This window comes from Opisthorchis viverrini, assembly GCF_000715545.1.
Source record: "Opisthorchis viverrini unplaced genomic scaffold opera_v5_396, whole genome shotgun sequence".
Lineage (NCBI taxonomy): Eukaryota > Metazoa > Platyhelminthes > Trematoda > Opisthorchiida > Opisthorchiidae > Opisthorchis > Opisthorchis viverrini.
In genome coordinates this window covers 126425-148479 of record NW_008752055.1, presented here as the reverse complement: position 1 = coordinate 148479, position 22055 = coordinate 126425, and the positions used below count along the sequence as shown (strand labels likewise).

Below are 22055 nucleotides of genomic sequence, written 5' to 3'. Positions count from 1 at the left end.
CTCAGTGTTGAATGTCATTCATGTCGGTTGGTCCAGTAGCCTAAATCTTACGGTTGATGGGTTGGGGGAATTTCAAATTTTTCATCAGGTTGGATCCCTGATTCTCCGGTTCACGGCGCACCAATTGATGGCATATCTTGGGGGCCACTGGTAAATTTTGTGTTCTGTGTGAGCTCACCTATTGTGGTGTGAAGTTCCCTGGCCGTATGTCTTATACAAACCTTGGCGCAACCGTCACATTTTATTTTTGTAGACACAGTCCCTTGTTCTGTCCACCGGAAAGTGGCTGTTCAATCGCACTGGCGCAGTGCACAGAGCTCCGCTTCTGGAAACTCACTTTTATTCTGGCCGTGTTTAGAATTCTTCGAATGACTTCCTGGCTTACATGGAATAACAGTCGGTTCCAAGCTTTCTTTGAAAGCTTTGTGTCTCTTCATGGAAGTGGCCTCTCTTCGGATGTACAACTGATTGATCACCGATGTACCAGGAAAGTGTCGACGCTTGAAGAAATAATTTTCAGTGGTCTTTGCTGGGTTTTTCCTCACAGCATAAGTATGACTGAACTTGTACCGATTTTCTGTAGTATTCGTCAAAAGTTTTGGTTGGAGCATCGAAACGGGCATGGGCTATTGAGTGACTTAAACAGAGCGCGTCAACTTCATTTATGTCTTGACTCTGTCTCGTTTTCAAGCTAATCAAATCTACGGATTTTAACATCCTCAAAATCTATTCCATACATGCAGTGTCACAGTTCAAAGCTGAGACCCAATCCGTCATCTGAGCATCAGCTTCTGTGTTGGGTTAAGATATTTCCATGATCACGTAAAACGTTTGGCCACAGCGATCCAGCCTACGGGTTCTATCAAACCGTTTTACATCAACCAACATTAGATGTGAAACCCACCACCGAAGACATGCTACTTCGGGAAGGAGCCAACAAGCTCTTCCCCCATGATATTCTTTGTTTTCTTCGAAGGGGGGTCTGCATTTTCGGTACTTTATCGTCTAGTGAGGATTATGGAAAGAGGATGGGTAAATTTACTCCTGGAGAAAGGAGATCGCCAAATCCTGCAGGAATTCAGGGAGACTGATTGCCGTTAGCTCCCCCGGGAACTGACCGCTCATCGGACGGTATCTGATCAGAGAACCTACCGTCCAGGAAGTGTAACAATTGTACCGGTACAACGGCGCAAGGAGGATGACGTGCTCCCTTACTGTACCGGGTCTCAACCACCATGCGATTCTTTGGAAACAAGGTCAGCATACTGGTTTGAAAGCCGACACACTACCTGCTGACCCACTGATGCTTTTCTAGTGGTTGATTAACTCGAAACACAGCGATGATGATGGTGATGTCGTCGGGTCTGCTGATATAGTCCGACTGTCGCAGTAATAGTGTTTGTTTTATGGAGGCGAGATGGCTCAAGTGGTCAGAGCGTGAATTTACTGACCAGAAGATCCGTGGTTCGAACCCGACCTCTGCCTCTCGACTTCCCCTGTCTAGGCTTGGACAACCTGGCAGTATCCCAGCCCTCGTGCTTCCTTCGGGTGGCATAGCAGCTAAGCACTGGAAGGGTGTTACAGCTGGACGGTTTTTTTGGAACGAGATGGAAATTACTGTGTTAATATGACTTTGTTGTGTCAGATCCTCATGGTTTGTGAATCACTGAACAATTCTCAAGGTGGGAAGATTAGAGCGCATGTCTGCATGGAACAGTGGATGGTGGACACAGTCTGACCGATTTCCCGTTGCATAGGCGTATCCTCACGAAACAGCTAGCCTTCGGTCAATCGCTAATCAATCCAAGGTCGAAAATTTGGTCCCGGGGTGGACATATATGTTGGACCTGTTGGCACCGCTTGTAGTCTGAATGACGGTCATTCTTGAACATATTGCGCAGGTTTACCTGAGGGCATTAGGGCAAACCCCTTCCTGGAGCAGTCTTGTGATTGAGTATAGTCCTTAAACCTTTCGGCTTTTCTACGTGAATGAACGCCACAGGCAAAGCGGTTTATTCGAAGGAATTTTAGGGGCCTAAGTTCAAACCCCTATCCGAATAGGTCTCTTGCCTTTGAAACCCACTCTAAACTGTGTAGTTATATCTGCCACTACCTTGAAGTCATCCTCCAGAGTTTTCAAATGCCGGACCAGTTTACTTTTTTTCGGACCACGGTTTTTCTATCCAGTGGACAAACCTTTGTGGACTCTAATCGCTCTCTTACAGAATTAACCCGGACAACTCAAAGGCATTCCAACTGGCGCTGGGTAACCTGGATTTTCACGACGACACAGTCTGGGATACATTTGATCCGGATACGCCATCGGTAAGTTTTCGCTTTGAATAAAGGTTGCTGAAAACTCTTCGACAGCCCACGACCGGTTTCGCCCTTATTGGGGCTCATCAGGTAGGCGCAGTCCCCGAGTTTCCGTCAACCTTATGTTCTACTTGAACCCAAATTGGACTGTTTTCGAGAAATACACTCATTTGCAAATCAATTTGGTTTTCGCTTTGGAATTTATCTTCCACAATAATTAAATAAACCTTTCTGACGTATGCGAGCTTTCACCCGAATTTTGTTCACAAAAGTGTTCATTTGTGTAAAAGCCATGCTGCACCTGACAAACATTGAAACGTTTCGATTGCTTTCCATTTACACTGCGGGGAACCAGCACAGCTTAGCAGAAATGTGCCCCTTATGGGCCTTAGTGAGCCAATCAGAGAGATGGCTCAAGTGGTTAGAGCGCGAAGTTACTGACCGGAAGGTCCGTGGTTCAAACCCGACCTCTGCCTTTCGACTTCCCCTGTCTAGGCTTGGGCAACCTGGCAGTATCCCAGCCCTCGTGCTTCCTTCGGGTAGCATGGCAGCTAGGCACCGGAAGGATGTTACAGCTGAACTATTCAATCAGATCCAAATGAACTAGGAACCGACACAAGTCAGTCATGAGTATTGCATAGCCTTTGTCAATTAGATGTACAGAGATTGGGTGGCCCTGTCCCCTGGAGGGCCCGTTCATACATTCTGTGTGGTAGTTGACTGAATAAGTGAGCTGAGTGTGACGTCATGGCTTCTCTAACATATACATTCTGAGGCTCCTCTACGACACCCATCATCTATGAGCTGAGTGGGCCTTTGCCTCACTTAACAAAAAGTAGATTATTTACGCAAAGTTCGTAGTGCGTTTATAGCTTTCGGGCAAGTGCCCAATTACATCTCGGGCCAAGTATGCTGAAAATTGAACTCGTTGCTCGGCGCTTGTGGTCCAAGTGTTCAAAGTGGTGAAAATTAGTCGCTCGTGACTGTGTTGCTTTTCTGGATGCCAGAGCTGAATGCGACCGTGGTATATTGCATCAGTTGCATTCCTTGCCTACCTCTCGCAACGCACTCTTGGGCTATTCGAACAACCGTTGACGCCGTCCAGTTGGCTTAGCCAAGGTGATTTACATCCTCGAGAAACCATGTTGTTGAAGCTATTCGCTTCGACGTCGCGGGTAAATCCCGTAACAGAGTCGATCAAGGCTTCGTGTTAATTCACAGTGAGGATCTACGGAACACGATTCTCTGTGTTTACCCGCCGGAAGACTCTTTCCATGTTATGAAAACTAAACGTCCATTCTTGCTTCTTTTAATGATAGGTTAAAAGTTATTTTCAAGAAAAGCGAACATGCTGCTGTCATCGAAGAATCGATCTTGACTGACATTTATTGTTTCTTCTACACTTTCAAACTTTTTCAATTGATTGAAGACTTGTCGAAGAATCGATCTTGACTGACATTTATTGCTTCTTCTCCTATTTTCAATTGATTGAAGACTTGTTTTCAACTACACACTACTCATAAGGCTGCTGAAAACTCTTCGACAGCCCGCAACCGGTTCCGCCCTTCTTGGGACTCGTCAGATAAGCGTAGCCCCCGACTTTCACTTAATCATATGTTCTACTTGAACCAGCCTTATGAGTGGTGTGTTACGCCTATACTTGAGGCAGCCTGGTGTAACTGGTTTAGATTAAGGACATCATAAACGAGAGGTTCTGTCGGGTCTCCCATGAAAACCAAATTGTTACGCAAAGGATTGCACTTCGTTTGCCTCCAACTTATTCCGGCTGATTGTTAGGCGACAGCTTGAATCATAGTCTGTCCTATCGAGTTGATAAATAAGTCACGCTCAGACCGATCGTTCGCTGGTTTGGAAAATCTGCGGTCGCCTGACCGTGTTGAATTTGGACCCCTTTCCGTAAATTATCGCCATTCTCTTCTGTCCTGCATGCCTCTTCGGTTTGTTGGCGGGCTAAAACAATGTGCACCAGCAACGTGAACTCATTCACCAATACCTTCACGATTTGGAATGAAAAGCAGGAGAAATTAAGGTAAACAACCATCGTTCTGCAACGCCGGTAGGTTTTTTTCGATCTTTTGGGATCCATGTCTGGTTCAACGGGACGTCCGAACTTCTAGTTGGAATTTCAACGATAAGCCTACTAGGAGTTTCGGAATGCTCCCAAATGCGGGACACCCCTTTTTCTTTGGTCCCGTACAAATATCGCTGGAGGCCACTCATTACGCACGGTCATCTCAAACTTTGTGTTCTGTTTTAGTCGACCACACACCATGGTCTGCAGAAACCGCGATCCGAGGGTAGTCTTCTCAGCCATTTCAGTAGACCCATCCTCACGGATAACGGTGATTCGCCATCCTCAGTTCGGCCTGTGTTAGGTCAACTCGGATCAAACGGCCACACGGCGGTCGGTGCACTCAAACGACCGAGCAAAGATCGTCTCCGGATGAGCATTTGGGATAGGAATTTCTCTACTCAGAAAGGTGAGTTGTACCTAACTACTGTGTATGGTTTGCGGGAAGCTTCGGAACGATCTTAGCAAAGGGTAGTCTCATCGCTGACAATTTACAACGATGTGCAATCGATGTTAAAAACTGATATCTGTAAGCTGTTCTTCGTTGAATTCTTTAATCCGTGTTATCCTTCCGGCGCGTGGCTGCCATGTAACGCACCAAAATTTCGGAAAAGTTTGGTAACAATCGGATATTTACAGCTGGGCAACGTTTCACTTTTGACACTAGGGCTTCGTCAGGCCAAGTGACTAGGTTACGAGGTTGGTCGAGATTTAGGGCGGAAGGAGAACCAATCAGCTAAGTTAAGCTAAACCTCTGGTTAGGTGTTGGTCGTGGGATTTTGTGTGTTAGGTTGGGTGACCAAGTGTTAGGCCGATGGGGATGGATTTGGGTCCAGCCTAGGGTCTAGTTCTTCTGGTTCGGTTCACGTGATGATCCCTCTTGAACGTCGTTTGTACTTTCTGTCCGTCTGTGTGGATGAGCTAGTGCTACGATAGTCGTGTAAGGGGGATTCCGTGAACTTTGTTCGGATCGGAATTTCTATCCCCCTGTTTTTGCTCATGATTCCACATGAATTGACAACCACACACAGCCACGTGTCAACTCGGCTTATCCACGGTTATTCCAGGTTATCAGGTAATAGAGCTGGTGTCGTAAACTCCGCGTCAGTTGGAACCCCTTCTCGACAAGTCCAATAAGAGTTATGCCCACATCCGCATCTCCCGCACTTTTCTTAGCATTTGGGTGAGAAGACATTCCAGTCGACCGAGTTGTCTAACCTGAGTGTCGTAATGCCCGAATTCAGTGGTAGGCTGAAGGGTCGCTTCTCTGATGTCCCTGTAGCTATAAGGTATGCTCCATCTTCAAGGGGCTCCGGCCTAATTTGACATCGGATTGGTATTCTAACTAAGGCCATCAATTCAAAATGTCCAGGCTACCGCTGTTTAAATCATTTTGGTCGTTGCAATCGTGTCAGCTGATTGTTTATGCACGCAGAAACTGATTTCAGTGACCGCTGGTTGTGTAGGGTTGAGTGATAATTTTAAACACGAACATCAGCTGATCAGTCCCAATCTGGATTCTTTCCCTACGAACGACACCTTCCACCGTATGCTTCGCGATTGTACGCTGTCGGAATGTTTATATCCTAACCAATACTCGATTGGTGCGAATTGCTTAAGCTGCTTAACGAAATTTTGGAGATCCATGATGACAGGGTCCGGTTATCGATTTGCTTAACGAGAGTGGTCCTGAAAGTTAGGCTCAGACAGAGGGGAATGCACTTTATGTATGCCGGATGCTGTAGTCTCTCCCCTCGAGCACCTCTCACGGTTTTAGTTGGAAGTGGCGTCTCAACGACACAAGCGAATATCACTACACAAACACCACTTCCCGCAACAATACGCTGATCACTGACACCAGTGAAGTCTTTTAGTGTGCCCGTGCTATAAGCTTCTCCATACCATACGATACCAAGGTCTGAAGGAACCATTGTCATCTTCCACAGAAGTCATTGCCAGAGAAAAGAATTGGACTGTCGATTTTAGGAGGCTACCATTTTACAAAAGCCACCTCACAGATAAGTTTTTGAGTTCTGAGTACTGCGCAACATGTGTACTTGTGTGAATGGGCCTTCTGTCGACATCGCTACTATCAATGTAATCTAAGAATTTACTGGGCGTGCTCGATTACACTGTGTATAGCAATCTGGGATGTGGGGTGAGTTGGCTCAGTGGTTAGAGTGCGTGTACTGACCGGAAGGTGCATGGTTCAAACCCGACCTCTGCCACTCGACTTCTCCTGTCTAGGCTTGGCAACGTGGCAGTATCTCAGCCCTCGTGCTTTCTTCGGATGGCATGGGAGCTAGGCACCGAAAGGGTGCTACTATCATCTTTTTTCATCTGGGATGTGGCTTGTATGATAAGACGTAAACTGAAACTGCATTTTTTTCATAAAGGAAACTACTCACAAGTTTGCTGAAAACTCTTCGACAACCCACGACCAGAAGAAACTAGACGAAACTGGAGAGCTGTTCTCTCTTGGGAGTGGCTTAGTCATTGAAAGCGTCGTTTTCATCCCGCTGAATAGGCCATACGTGAAAAGATAGGTATAGAGTGGCTCTTCAAAACTTTTTACAAGTGAGTTGTTTGACTTCCTAGAGTGACCATCTGAAAACACCGATGAAACGGATTGTTTTCTACAGAGAAAAACAACTTTTGTACACTACCTCCTGGATGTTACCTTCACCACGAAGTGTTTGGTCATAGAATCCTGAGCAGAAATAGATTGGAAATCCTGGTTTTTAACAGTTTCCAAGTAGACAGGACATGGTAGTGTCATCTGAATTATATTAAAGTTCTAGAGTGCTGTATATGATAATTTGAAATTTAATACTCGAAATCGCTGTCAAGGTTCCACTTTGTGAAGGAGGGACCACCTTTAGGAGGTCCTATCACGCGGTCCACGACCCAAGTGGTGCCATGACGATAACAATCACATTTTGAAATCACCGGTCACTTCGGGAATAACCTTACTTGTAATGTGGTCATAGCCTGATGGTCTGACCTACTAGGCGGGAAGTCATGGGTTCGAATCCACCTATGATTCGTGAGACGATCACTGCTCATGATCCCAATAAGGATGAAACAGCTGTACAGTGCCTCTCGGCTTTTCAGGATAGGTTAACTTCGCTTGCAGGATCAAACCTCTGCTGATTAGGTACGTTCCTGGTACTGAAGTGCAAATAGAACAAACCAAGAGTTTTGTCTCCTGGTCCTTGTTGCGTGGACGATTGGCAAACTGAGGATAACCTCTCAACAAGTACCAATACAAAGCTAAAACCCACCCAGTCACCGAAATAGTCCTAGGTGAAATGTGATTTCTCTTGAGCGGACAACCGTATTTAATCACACCAGTCAGTGTCCATCAGTTCAGTTGAACAGTGAAGCTGTCCAGCTCTCTGAACATTCTAGGTCTGTTCATACCACTGCTTGTTGGGTCGATGATTTGGACTTCCACACACACACACACACACACACACACTTCAACCGATTAGACTCAATTTATCAGCTATAAACCGTGTACCATAGGCACAACGGTTTCAGCTGCTACAGTTTCGATCACCGGAAAGTGGGGCAGTGTGGGACATACAACCAGTTCTTGGAGGCGATCGCGTGTTTGGTTAGTTCAGGAACTGGTTGAGCAAGCACCACTGACTGTGCGATTGGGCCATTTTCTGCCAGTATCGTTAACCATTGGTGAGTTGAGTCCCGAGTAACTATCCAAGAAGGCGGCAGTTGTCGACTCGACTAGGTTCACTGGTCAGTATTTTCATACGTCGTTGCCAGGCCATGCACTGTCCACATCTCGGTCGGTTCCACTGGGCACAGGGCTGGCTGAAAAGAGCTCTGCGACGCAGACGGTCTTCCGGCATGAGGTCCACACACAATAGTGCAGAGTGCTCTACACCATATCTGGTTGGTACTTTGCGACGCTCTGACTTGAAATGGAAGTATTCATTTCCGCGACAACTTGGTAGTATTTCGGATTCCATCTCTCCTTCGCGCATCATGATAGCCGTACGCGAAACGTGTCACAGCTCGCGGTTGATCAGGTGGGCGTTGCGTTACATCTGAGGATGTCATAATACATAAACGCAAGCACGTAAGGAGGAAGTATCCAGTCAACTGCTCACCGACGATGTCCCTTCGACTGGGGATGAAACCTTTGTGAGCTAATTTCCACCTGATCAACCGCTGGTAAGCGCACCCAGGCTATTGAGTCACAGCTGAATGACGTACTTTTCTTTGCCTGGCTTGAATTAATCGATGGAAGAATAGAAGCGATCCTCCTCGATCTAACCGTGATTTAAAGATGTGTGTTGTCTGGTGTCAGCGTCGTCCCAGAGCTTTAGTAAGGTGAATCTATACACGATCAGATATACTCAGGTGAAATAGCTGCAATCTTCATGGGTATAAGAGTGATTGATCAACCCGTACATATTCCTATGAACGGTACAGTCAAGAGCGAAAGCCCCCGGGAACATCGGGTTGTTTGTAGCCACACATATTATTGGAGGTTCCAGCAGTTGGACGACTTAGATTCGTCTGTCTTGAGAACTTTTCACCCAGATAACCATAGTCGTCATACTTCCTACAGCCTAATGGCGTGTGAACAACGAAAAGATGTCGCGGTCCGTAGGTTTGACTTTAAATAGAACAAGTTCCTTATTCTCACCCCCGTTTTTTTAGTGCTCTAGTATTATCAACAGGGACGAGATAGACCAAGTGGTTGGAGCGCGAATTTACTGACCGAAAGGTCCGTGGTTCGAACCCGACCTCTGCCTCTCGACTTTCCCTGTCTAGGTTTGGGCAACCTGGCAGTATCCCAGCCCTCGTGCCTCCTTCGTGTGGCATTGCAGCTAGGCACCGAATGGGTTGCTACAGCTGAACGAGTATTATCAACTGTGAGACAGATGCTCTGTACAGAAGGATGCTTGGTCTGTATGAATATTCTTATTCGTTCTGCGATCTGCCGCTGAATCCATCTGACACAAGGGTCAATTGTCGGCAGGTAAATGGTCTGATTTATATTTCTTCTGACAACTTACCACGTCCATACTCTTATTTTTTACCGTTCCACATCAGTTTGGATCCACCGACGGTTGAACGACGGTGACAACAAGCCCTCGGTTCACTGTCTAACTGTTTCCACTGTCAACCCGCTCAAAGAACTACCTACGGTTCGCAGTGCCGAAACGATCGATACACAGTGGTCGGAGGATTTCGAGACCAGTGCAACAATATCACCGAGAGCCAGCAATACGCGAATGATGCCTGCAACACATGGCAAACAACTGTTCGTCTCCACTACCATTCTGCATAACCTCAACAGGGTCATCAAACGGACCAGTGATTCCTCACCTCCACAACCTGCCCCGAAACGATCGACTATAGTTTCCTCCACATCTCCGGTTGATATGCACGAAGTAGATTCGACCTCAGGTAAATCTTCCCGTTGGATGCTGTTGAGCGGCTGTCTTTTCTACCATTCCTCACACTACTGCCCTATTTTTTCCTGTTTTACAGAAATCTTACAAACCTACAGAGCTTCTTTCGAGAGTACAGCTACTCCTGCACCTCAGCTACCTGATCGGAGTAGGCTCTGTTCCACAGTTCTTTCGTGTTCCAATTATTTTCCTCCAAAACGGCTGCAGCTAAATTCTTCGGTACTCGATAGCCCTGTTGCTAAAGATGATGACGTCGCATGTGCTCTTCAGACGGCCGTGGACGAGGATAAACCAGATCATGTTGATACAGCCCCTAGAAGCCCAGTTTTTCATCGAAATCCGTTTGGCCTCAATGCTCAGATGGTAAGATGTGACACTGGGACTTCCTCTGCAGAGACTGTTCTCCTTACACCTCCATCTCAAGAGAACGTGCAACCACCGACGCTTTCGTCTTTCATCAGCCCGTCGACATCTCCTCCCTCCTGCGGTAGTCGCACTACTCCGCGATCAAAGTGAGTGATGACGACGTATCAGAATAGCGTTCACATGGTAGTATGTACACGGAAAGTAGAATTTCTCCCATTTCTAAAAGTGTGAAGCAGCGTTTTGAATTCCGTACAACATGCTCTGTAGAGTCACGCATAGACGTCACTGTGGTTTTTGACGGGTTGTACATCAGCTTGAACGTGCACGAGTTTATGGAGACAGACAATTGTAGGATTCCGGGGGAAAGAGGGTTGTGGAGTACTTCCACGTATTTGGGAAAGCCCACTTGAGTGACGCGCAAAATAACAAGCCAGAAATTGTGGATTCCCGAGATTCACCAATGAGATGCGGTACTACGTGTATAAAATGCGTAATAAAAGGGGTTTCCGAAGTAGTGCAAGTCCAACGAAAGCCCGGAGAAGACGACAAATGGATCTTAGTTAACGATGCACGCCTGCGCACAACGTGCGGTAACGCAAATGGTCAAAACCGCGCGTAAAAGATGGTTGACCAAATTGGTTAGACATGTTAAGGGTTAGAAGTACGCGAGATATTACAAATGCATATCGAGTCTAGGAGGTAGACGCAGTGAACAGCAGACTCAGACAAGGGAAGTGCTTGACTGGGGTAAAGGAAGTACAGTAATGAAGAGTCGGAACACATCAAAAATTGATGGTCAGTCACCAGTCGGGACTCTCTCTTGTTGTTGAAATGTAAGGGTAATATAAGCTGGGAAGTAGCAAACCCCATGACAGTGGACTGACCTGAAAATCGCCGTGGGGCTAGTGGAGTTTCTGAAAATGCAGCTCAGGTAGCCCAGGTTTAAAATTAAAAATGTGGTAGAATGGATATTTTACTACTTACTACAATGCGCATGCCCAAAACGTTTTCAATGTTTTTTTTTCCGGTGAGAGCTATGTTCCGGAAACAGTTGGCATTTTGATTCTACCATAAATGTTACAGTAAGGAAGTATGGTATCGTGTATTCATCCCCTGCCTCTCGACTTCCCCTGTCTAGGCTTGGGCAACCTGGCAGTAATAATAATAATAAAACAGTAATAATCGTTCAGCTGTAGCACCCTTCCGGTGCCTAGCTGCCATGCCACCCGCAGGAATCATGAAGGCTGGGATACTGCCAGGTTGAGAGAGAGGCAGATGTCGGGTTCAAACCATGAACCTTCCGGTCAGTAAATTCGCGGTCTAACCACTTCAGCCATGTCGTTGTCTGACAGTATCCCAGCCATCGTGCTTCCTTCGTATAGCATGGCAGCTAGGCACCGAAAGGGTGCTACAGCTGAACGATTTCGCTTTCCATTCATTCCCCTTGCTATTTCTCATAGGGTTGGTGAAACTCTGTGTTTAGTTCGTTTTAAGGCTCATCAAATAGGCTCACACATGCCGTGCACACGAAATACGATGGCACCGAACCAAACGGTGACTCTCGACAAAAACTGACCGGCTGTCTAGCCTTCCGTTACTCACCTGCGGTAATCAGTATTAGGTTTGTTTGCCTACCACTTTGCTCCGTCAGATCAGGGAAATGCACGATTAAATCGATCTGTGTGGTGTCCTAAGATGTCGCTTGATGTGAGTCCACTAACACACTTTTATCCGTCTTGCTGACAGTCGCCTGCTTGGTTGTGGTAGTGTACGCTGCCGGTGCGGAAACCCCTTTTCGCCGTGAAAACAGCTGGCCTAACAGACAGACAGAGAAAAAGGGCTTTCAAATAAATTCACATTTTTATAGAAGCGCCACTATATCCTGTCCAGGTGTGAGTTCATCACACTAGTGATCAGCCGCTCGTCGCCAAACACCTAAGTATTGAAAGCAGTGGCCAGGAGGTCACGGATTAGAGATTCGCGCTGCTGATTATTTCCAGTGAGGACGAAACAGCTGTACAGTGTTTCTCGGCTTTTCAGCATAGACTGGCTTCACTTACAGGGCATAGTCTACATCATAACCTATCCCCTGCGCTCAACTTCCAGCCTTGTTCCCTCATCGCTCCTCTGAACTGTAACCCGTTGAGATCGGCTCACATTGAGGCTGTTTGTGGTCGAACATTTTGTTGTTATATGACAGGCTATCCCGGAACATCAGTTTTGTGTAGATTTGCTAGGTGCGTTTCGTCTTTGCAACCAAACCATAACCACTAATCAGGATTAACGCTTTCGCAAGAACATGACTGGGAGTACCAAGGTGGAGGCTGAAGGTCAACACAGGGTGACAACAATCCTGGGTCAAGTTTCGCTATTTATTTAAGTCATAAATGCGGGAAGTGGGTCAGATTTTCAGAACCTCTAACCGGTATCTTCTGTTGACTCAGCTGACTGTCCGATCTTCTCTTTCTTACTTGATTGCCTCTACTTTAATCGTGATAACTTACGACCGCTGCTTGGAAAAGGCATATGAGCGCTTTTCTAACCAGTGTCGCAAATCGACATGACCCTGCTGTACCTCCCTAGTTCTTCAGACTGAGCAGAGAACAAAACTGCCTGACAATGGGCATCGATACCTCCGTTTTCAATCGTTTGGCGTTCTAAGGATTCCATCTTGTTATGTTCTCTACTGATCAGTCAATCAACCTTGTCAGTTACACACGGAATTGAGAAGACAAAAAGCCTTGAGGAAATTATACTGCAGCAACTGAACAGCCAATATCGAGATTCGAAGAATCAAGAATGGAATGGAACAAAACAGTCCAATGAAAGGCTAAAATAGAGAGAGAGAGAAATGTTGAGCAATATGTTTGTTAGGAGGAGTGCCTCCTAACACATCTGAAGCAATCCGTATCTCGTGTTAGTAAAGCAGCTCTGTCGAAGGGATTTGAAACACCAGGCGCTAAATGGTTTTCTCAAAATACCAACGAGTCCTGAGTAAGAAACTTCAGGTGTTTGGAAAAAGTTTGGAACCGATTGAGAAGTCATCGTTTCAGAAGGGCTTGGTAAACAATCGGTGGGTTTTAATTGAGCAACGTTTCGCTTTTGACACAAAAGCTTCATCAGGCCAAGTAAGCAGGTCACCAAGTTGGCCAGGTTATCAGACAGACGGGTAACTAGTCAGTAAGTCCTCTTCAGATTATGACACTAGATCAGTGTTGAGTGTCAATTAACGGCTCTCGTCGATTAGTGTGGTGTGTGTGTCAAAATCTTGCGTTGGTGAATTGGGGGAGTTTCGAACTAATTCTGATCTAACCAAATTAGTTTGCAAACGAGTGTATATTCGCTAATTCTGATCGGGTTCGGTTTCTTTATTTTCCGATCCAATGTGCCTCAATTGATGACTCACCGCGGTTGCTCCTGTTAGATTTCGTTTATCTTTGTGGGATTGTGAGTGTTGCGACAATTTAGTGGGGGGGGGGGGTGGGGTGAGGTCAAGTGGAATCCACATGATGACTAATCCTCCTTCTGATGACCGCACACCAACACGTGTCAGCTCGACTGATCCAACACCATTCTCCACATGCTTGCCAGTTCCACGCCTTTTATTTTGTTTACAATGAGATGCTTGGCGATTTATACCACCTCGGCTATCAGTCTGTGTGACGTGGACCATAGTCTTCGCCTTCGAACCGCAAACTTTTCCAAATCTTTTTTGTGTCCTGTGTCCATTGCGTGTTCCGTAATTGCCGAGTCTTTCAGTGATGCTTGATATCCATCCGCGTTTATCGGCGGTCTGTTCATCTTTCTAATATGCTCTCGGATTCTTTTATGAATCTCCATGGCCGTCTGTCCTACGTAGACCTCAGTACAGTCGTTACACTTAATTTTGTAGACACAGCCCCTGGTTCTGTTTGCCGGGAGGCGATCCTTCAATTGCACCAGTGCATGGCGCAGAGTAATTCCCTCTGGAAAGCTACTCTTATGTTAGTCGTGTTTAGAATCCTTCGAATGACCTCCGATGTCCATGGTGCAATCCAACCACGGCTTTATGGCCTACCAAAAATCCATAAACCAGATGTCCCGGTGAGACCGATAGTAGACGGAGTAGGTTCCCTATCGCATGAGCTGGCCAGATTCTTGGAAAGTATTTTAAAAACCCTCACTGGGGAATCCGGTACTTACATTAAGAATTCCTAGGACTTTGCCAACAACGTAGCGGGTGTCACCGTTGAGCCAGATGACATCCTTGTCATCAGTTCAGCATATTGCCCCGGAACGTCGTTCACAGACATTGAATGTCTCAAGAATCCAATTCAAACGGAGGGAGGAATTACACGTTGTCATCATCAAGAGCACTGTGTAAACTAGCAGAACAAGACCTAAATGCAGAGCAGACTACAGCTGATCTTGTTCTCATTGTTGAGGTCCTCACTCCTGTCGCACAGACATCGTAGTATCCTCCGAACTCAATTAATCAGTGGAAGAAGAACCGTGTCATCAGTGTTTTTTTGCGGATATCCAAGTTAAGCCCTGTCTCGATCTACTCACGAAAAACCGTAGTCATGTCTAGCTCGTCAGTGCACATGTATTCCGTGGACGGATCATGGCTTTTGGGTAAAAGATTTGTTGCACCAGTTGCTTTAACCTCCGTTCTGAACGTGTTCTCGACGAACGATGTGCGACACGTTTGACCGAACAATCAACTGGCTTTCGATGACTTGATTGGCTGTATGGCTAAGGTCTACAATAGGCTGACCGCGACAGGTTTACTGACCGTAGCGTGCAGCATTGCCAGTTGTGGTGACTCGGTCATGTGTCACGCTCCTCAGGTTTGGGTGAACTATTCTATGCTATTCTGAACTCGGATTGGCGAACAGTATTTGACTGCTAAGGGTCTTAGTTCTATCACGCTGTCTAATTGAAGGTTGATTGTCACACTACCGCTAGAACCTTTCCCTTCTGTTTCCGACAGCTTGATCATTCATGATCGTGTGGTTACTTTTATCAACAGTGCAGAAGCTCTTGTTTGTTGGCAGTCTCTTGTATCGCCGGAATATTTGAAAAGGGAATACTCGTAAATGCCGCCCCTTGTGCCCGTCTGCTTTTCAGATCCAGTCCTACATACCAATCCCCGACTTTCTCTAATCGACTTCCCACCAGAATCGTATTGAACACGTCACCTGTATTCGCGTCGGATCTCACAAAGTCCTCCACGCCACCACCACCATCCTCTCCTTCACCAGATGACGATTCCGCCGAGTTCTCACCCAACTTTTTAAATTCCCACCTCTCTCAGGCAATAGCTTCATCACGACCGAACACACGAACCTCTCCCATGTTCCATGGCAAATCCGCACTAGATTGTCCCGGCTCTCTTTCTGTCTCCTCATCTATTGAGCGATTCAAATGTTCTCCCGTTAACGTCCCCAGTCCAGTCCGCACGCACTCTGTGAGTCTTTCGATGGTGATGATTGGCCCATATTATGCCTAATCAGGGTGTAAACTCAGTAGTTGGGTTTTGGTTTACTGCACCAAAAATTCCGGTCGACCCGCCTCCCGATCTGTCATTAAAAAGTTGTATATGCAACTGTCTTATAAAGGCATATTTAACACATGAACGTCTCCCTATGTTCTTTCCGAGCGTTACAGTCAAAAGAACACATAATAGTAATCAGTTTTTGTCATTAGGTGTCACGTGACTATGGTTGGGTAGTCGTCTCGTTGAGTTGCCTCAACTTGCTGCTCGGAAATCATTGTTTCTGATTTCGAACCTCATTGCATGTGACCTTTTAATCCTGTGGACGACTGTTAGAATTATCGGCAGTATTGATTTTTCAACAAACCCATGACGTCTGGTTTAAGTTTCCCTTAAGTTTCCGTTGTCAGGACACTAGGCGTTATTGTGAGTGGGACAGATCCTTACCGGACATGATACATGTGTAGCCTGGACCGAGCATCGAATAAAATATGGTCAGATACCCCAATGACATTTCTCGGAGATTTCGATAGTTGGCGCTGCTCAAGGCCGTCTTCCGAAGCCTTCCCATCATATGCCTCTTCGTAATCCTGGAGGCTTATTGCTTAGGCCTTGAGTTGAAGGTGCGATGATCCAGGCTCCCGGTGGAAAGATCTAGCCAAAGAGTCCGGTTCTGTGCCTCATCTTGTGAGGTTTCTAATCACTCGCAAGGAGAGTGAGGTAGACCCCAGGAAATCCAATGGTACATAGTTTAGCAGTAGCTGTATTCGTTTCTCGTTACCGCGCGAACTTTTCGGCTGCAAGATTTCGGTGTGGAGGTCTGTGCTTTCTCTGTCGGACAGTGGTTGGCCACGCGTTTCCGAACCACCGATGATTCTGGCTCATCCCTAATGGCTCGCTTGCGCATGGCGGACATGCTGCGGCTAGCTAATTGGGGGAGCACCGATGATCAAACGTTTGAATCTGCGGAAGGTTCTCAGATCTGTAGGCGGCCAAGTTTCACAGCTATACTGATTAATGCTCAGCACTGGATAGTCAGCTAGCGCGGGTTATGTGAGTGAGTAGAGCTCATCAAAGTGGAGTAAGTCTGGTAGTGCAGTTGTCCACTGAGTACTGTGTACGAAATCGAAATTTGACATGATTCAACGTTTTTTGTAAGAACGGGGTCTGTTGTCAATAGCACAGCTCCTCCCTGAGTAAAACTCACTGTCGATCGCTGCCGGGTTGGTGTGACCCGATGCAAACAGGTCAGATAAAAAATCGTTCAGCTATAGCCCCTTTCGTTTCCACTGAGTACTGTGTACGAAATCGAAATTTGACATGATTCAACGTTTTTTGTAAGAACGGGGTCTGTTGTCAATAGCACAGCTCCTCCCTGAGTAAAACTCACTGTCGATCGCTGCCGGGTTGGTGTGACCCGATGCAACCAGGTCAGATAAAAAATCGTTCAGCTATAGCACCCTTTCGGTGCCTAACTGCCGTGCCACCAAAAGGTGGCACGAGGGCTGGGATACTGCCAGGTCGCCCAAGCCTAGACAGGGGAAGTCGAGAAGCGGAGGTCGGGTTCCGGCCAGTAAATTTGCGCTTTAATCACTGAGCCATCTCGCCCCTTTCCAGGTCAGATACGGATCCAATTGAAATTGGATCCTTGTTTGTTGCCGGGTTCAACCCGTCGCACTTACCAGAGTCACGTGGTCATTTGAATTATGTTGGCCACATTCAGGCAATCTGTGACCAAGATCAGATTTGGTGAATTTAGATCGAGAGTTCTCTTCCGGGAGGATTCCTCGTTAAAGGGCAATCAGTGCATCTTCTATGAGCTACCGGTCAGAGCTTGGCGGTGGGTCGTTGGGACCGTTGTGGCGACTTTCCGGCCACCATTAAACTGACCAATCATGTAGCTCCTCTGAGTAATCGGAGGAAGGTTGCTTGGCCGCCCACGATAGGAATAATATAGACGTTAAGGTTGAACTCTGACGTTGACCCTTTTGGATAATACGTTGCGCTCCTACGTTGACGTTTCCCACCTCTCCCGGCTTCTTACATACCCACAAAGCTGAGTATTTGTGCTATCCCGGGTACGTTGGTTCCGTTGATTATTGTTTGTCTTCTATGGTTTTGAAACGTTTGTCGAGCAATTGTTTCACGATCTTGACTTCTCGATGAGCAGTATTCAAGTTTCCTATAGGCTTGAGCTTGGTTTATGCTTAATTTCGGCTCTCTGTGATTGTTTGTCACGCAATAAAACGCTCGCTTGTTTTTTGGTCTCCTCATGTATTTTCCTTCATTAGATTCGACATCCTCAATAGCTTCTGTGGCATCCACCCACAATTACAATTAGCGTCTTGACTACTCATTCTCCATGAGTAGGTTGGTATTTGTGGAAAGTTTTCCCACCTGTCAACCTCTAGTGCAGGCCTTGGTTAACCGATGCGCTATCTGTCCTGTGAAGTGTGAGCGAGAAGACATGTGAACTGTATATTCTTTAATGAACGCGTATGATGGCCGTGACAAATCCACCTCTAAACGAGTCGACGTGAATAAATACTCGTTTTTTGGCTACATACGTCAAGAAAAATCCTCATTAGGTCGTTCGAAATTTTCTACTTGTAGTTGTCTCATTTTGCTAACGAACTGTTTGCTATCGTCACCACTCATTCTCCACAGTAGGCTACTTTTACACCGAATTTGGCCTTTGCCTCATAAGTCTATTCGAAGAAAAGGTTTGAATAGTTATCCCGTTGCTAACATTTTCTACGCCTGCCGCATGCGGACTCAGGCAACAGGTGTTATACTCATTCTTTGCTTGTAATAATCTGTTCTGTCTTCAAAGCATTATTTCCTGTAGTGAAGTCATCTCCACAATGCTGCTTTCATCAGCACAACCACGCAGTTATCGACACGTTTAATTTTTTGAAACCGAGAATTTCTTTGTATCAGCTAGCCGGTTCAGTGTATGCACAACTTCACAGAAGTTTTTACCTATCAGGGATCTCTTCTGTTAGCGTTGTGGAGAAGAGGAAAACAGCAGTGACACTAATTCCCCACCTTAATCGCTTCTGATTGGTTCTGCCGGCTTCGACCACTACCGACAGATTTACCGTCGGTGTCGTAGCCATAACTGAGGCGCATGTGTCCCCGACGAGTCAGGTACACAGGTTCTTCTCTAAAAGTAAATAAAACCCGCTTACTTCCCAAATTGCTGACAGGCACTGCGCCACCATGCCTCTCATCAACATCCACCCTTGGGGAGCGATTGCTTGAATCGTTGGCGGTCGAGTCACAGAAGTTGTGCTGAGCATGGTTCCGATGTCTCAACAGTCCACGCGTGCCGTTTTACCACTGAGGAGAGTGTCAACATTCACCCACCCTTCATGAAAGTGATGGCTGAAGTCTTTCCTATGGCTGGATCTGAGGTGCAGTCCTTACATCTCCAGAAGCAAGAATCTACGTCTTTAAATTCTGTGCATGTTCCGCATAAGCTAAAACCACGGGTGGGACTGTATTCTTTTCCATATTGCTCACTTCCTATTACGAATTTCCTATGCAAAATCCCAGTTAGTAGTTGAATTTACCACTCCTGTCGTAATGTCGATAATGCCTCGGCTCAAATCTCAGTCTGAGCGTTTCAAGTTAGTGTCTTCTGTAAAAGAACACCAAAGATGCACAACGTGTAGTAAACGCCCAAAGCCAGATCAAAAGCACATCTAGAGCGCGTCCCGTTGGCGTTGTATGAGGTGACAACATTTTGGAATTCTGACCCCTCTCTGACACACTACTGGCAACTGACATTCAGTGGTCAGTTGTAACAGAATGTTTTTCTCTTATATGTGGCCTGGTCATGACATTTCCACCAGATAATCCGTTTCAATTCCTCCTTTCCTACATCCAGACTTCCATTCCGTCCGGTGGCAAACGGCCTCTATCCAAGACTGCACCAAAACGTAGTTCTGCCAACCCTGTGCGTCCAATTGCTGGGGCCAACCGTACTTTGAACGACTACTTTCGCCAGTGGCAATTTAAAGACGCTGATAATTGACCAGATCTTCGGTTTAGGCAAGAACATTTAGTGTTTTCTTCTGAATCACAGATTATTTGAAAAATGCACATATGTATCATACGTTTGGAGTTGTTATTGTTCCCGTGGGGTGGGGCTACATCTGAGAGGTACAGTGCGAATCTCTAAGAAAAACACTTTACGATTGTTTTTTTCTTTTCCTTAATTGTTGTCCATAGTAATGTTATGGAAGCTCTCCAGGGGCCAACGTTCTCACCGCTGAAACGGTGAGCTTCGGGACACGACTGAATGGACCCTGGGAACGGGTTACTCGGCTGAAGTTAACTGCTAATGCCAGGTGCGTTAGGAATGTCCTCTCCCCTCGGTGCTCAGCGTCAACTAGAGACTGTTGTTCCTTCTGGTGACTTGACTGGCTTGACTCTTATCATGCCATCGTCCGGGCCCGGTTATCACTTCGCCCCCCGGCATCATTACGCATACGAAAGCATAGCACTTTCATTCATCAACTCCGACAAGTCTCAGCATCTGAAGAGTATCGAGCTAACCTATCTAGAAAGCTGCTGGAAGCGCACATTGATGCAGATGACGAAGATTGATTGGAGACGGGCTAAAGAAACTATGCTCTCAGTCTTCAGAACTGTTTGTCCAAGCCTCTGACTCAACTAAATGAACTGTGGATATCGTCATGATCAGCAGATCTTATTGCTACCAGAAAGGCAATATCAGCAATTAGCGACTGTAAAGATGCACTCATATCCCTCAAACGTCGGATAATCAGGAGCTTGAAGAGTGACAGAGAACGCTGGTGGATTTCGAAGGCTTGCGCTGCAGGCGACAGCCCTGTTTCAACAGGTTCGGTCATTGGGTCAAAAGAGGGCAGGTGTCAGTGAGACAATATGCGAAAACGACGGAATAGCAATTCACTTCCTCAGTCGTTGTCTTGAGCGGTGGGTTGAGCAACTCAAAGAACAGTTCACCTGGTCTGCTTCAACACAACCACTGAAAGACCCTAGCCGGAAATCGACACAAGCCCGCATCAACAACAGAAATCCAGGATGTGATATCAATTCTTCGAAGCGACAGGGCACCTAGCGCTGATAGTCTGAACCCCGCACTCTTCAAAGAAGGTGGCGAGGTTCTGGTGAACAGCCTAACAACCATACAGCATAGATTTGAAACGAAAACAGAATACCAACCGTCCACCCAGTCTACGAAAAGGGCGCAAGAAAGTCATGCGAAAATCATCGTGGTATCCGCCGCATCTAAAGTACTCTCCGGAATCATTTTGCGTAGGTCGGTCGGTTATCATGAGATACAGACTCGTGAAAATCAAGCTGAGTTTCGCTCTAGCCGGGAATATATCGGCCATATCTTTGCCTTGAGACAAATTCTTGAACAGCGTCACCCCCTTCAGACATCTCACGTTGGTCGTTTTTCGCGGTCTGAAAGCTGCATTTGATTCTGTCGATCGCCAGAAACTTTGGCAGTGTCTGGCGATCAAAGGTGTTCCAAATTTCTATCCTTCATGATGGCACTGCGTGCCACTTCCTGTGGGTACGTGCGAGTATAGGGGCAGCTTTCGCTTGAGTTCACCACATCCAGTGGTGTAAGACAAGGTTGTCCTCTTCCCCTTTCTTCCTCAACTTTGTTACTGATAGGCTGCTTGAAATATCTCTGCTTGCCTCTGAAACCTCGGGAGTCGAAATGCTCTCGGAACGTTCCCTCACAGACTTTGAATATGTAGACGACACTGCCCTCCTTGTTTCATGTGTTTACCAGATGCAAACGATTTTAAATAAAATTACTCTACCACACGTTTTGGCATACGTTTCACACCTGCAAATTGTAAAATGCTGCTACAAAACTGAATGGGATCAAACCCACACCTCATTTTTGCAGGTGAGCCAATCGACGTGGCAGATAAATTTGTTTACCTGGACAGCTGTATAAGTTCCGGTGGACTGGCTGGAGATGGGATGACTTCTCGGATTAGGAAAGCCAGAACACATTTTACCAACCTCGGCTACCTATGGCGTCGTCGTGAAGTTAGCTGGTCTGTCAAGGTAAGAGTTTGCACTGCGGCGGTGTGATCCATACTAATTCATGGTTTAGAGACGGCCTCTACACGTAGACGACATACGGAAGATGTCGGTGTCTGAACATCAGTGACTCCGCAGCATTGGTTGGGTCTGGTGGGTATATCGGACTGGTAGTGTTGAGTTACGCCAGATGGTCTTAGGAAGAAGGAACTCTTCCGCGATAGATGAGTTACTCGCCGTTCCTAGGTTACGCTGGTTAGGACATGTACTCCGCATGCCAGAAGACCGTCTGCCTCGCAGA

The 22055-nt window shown here is 46.5% G+C and overlaps 1 protein-coding gene across 1 annotated transcript in view; it reads left to right on the top strand.

Moving 5' to 3' along the window:
- Window positions 1–19800, top strand: part of T265_10699 (hypothetical protein) — a gene marked incomplete at both ends in the record, with an annotated part of 29495 nt that extends 9695 nt beyond the window's left edge. The window contains 6 exons of the mRNA XM_009177156.1: window positions 2226–2325; window positions 4595–4817; window positions 9494–9850; window positions 9935–10367; window positions 15331–15670; window positions 19590–19800. Of these exons, the coding sequence (XP_009175420.1) occupies window positions 2226–2325; window positions 4595–4817; window positions 9494–9850; window positions 9935–10367; window positions 15331–15670; window positions 19590–19736 (1600 nt within the window). The remainder of the gene's footprint in view (window positions 1–2225; window positions 2326–4594; window positions 4818–9493; window positions 9851–9934; window positions 10368–15330; window positions 15671–19589) is intronic.
- Window positions 19801–22055: the final 2255 nt, after the last annotated feature.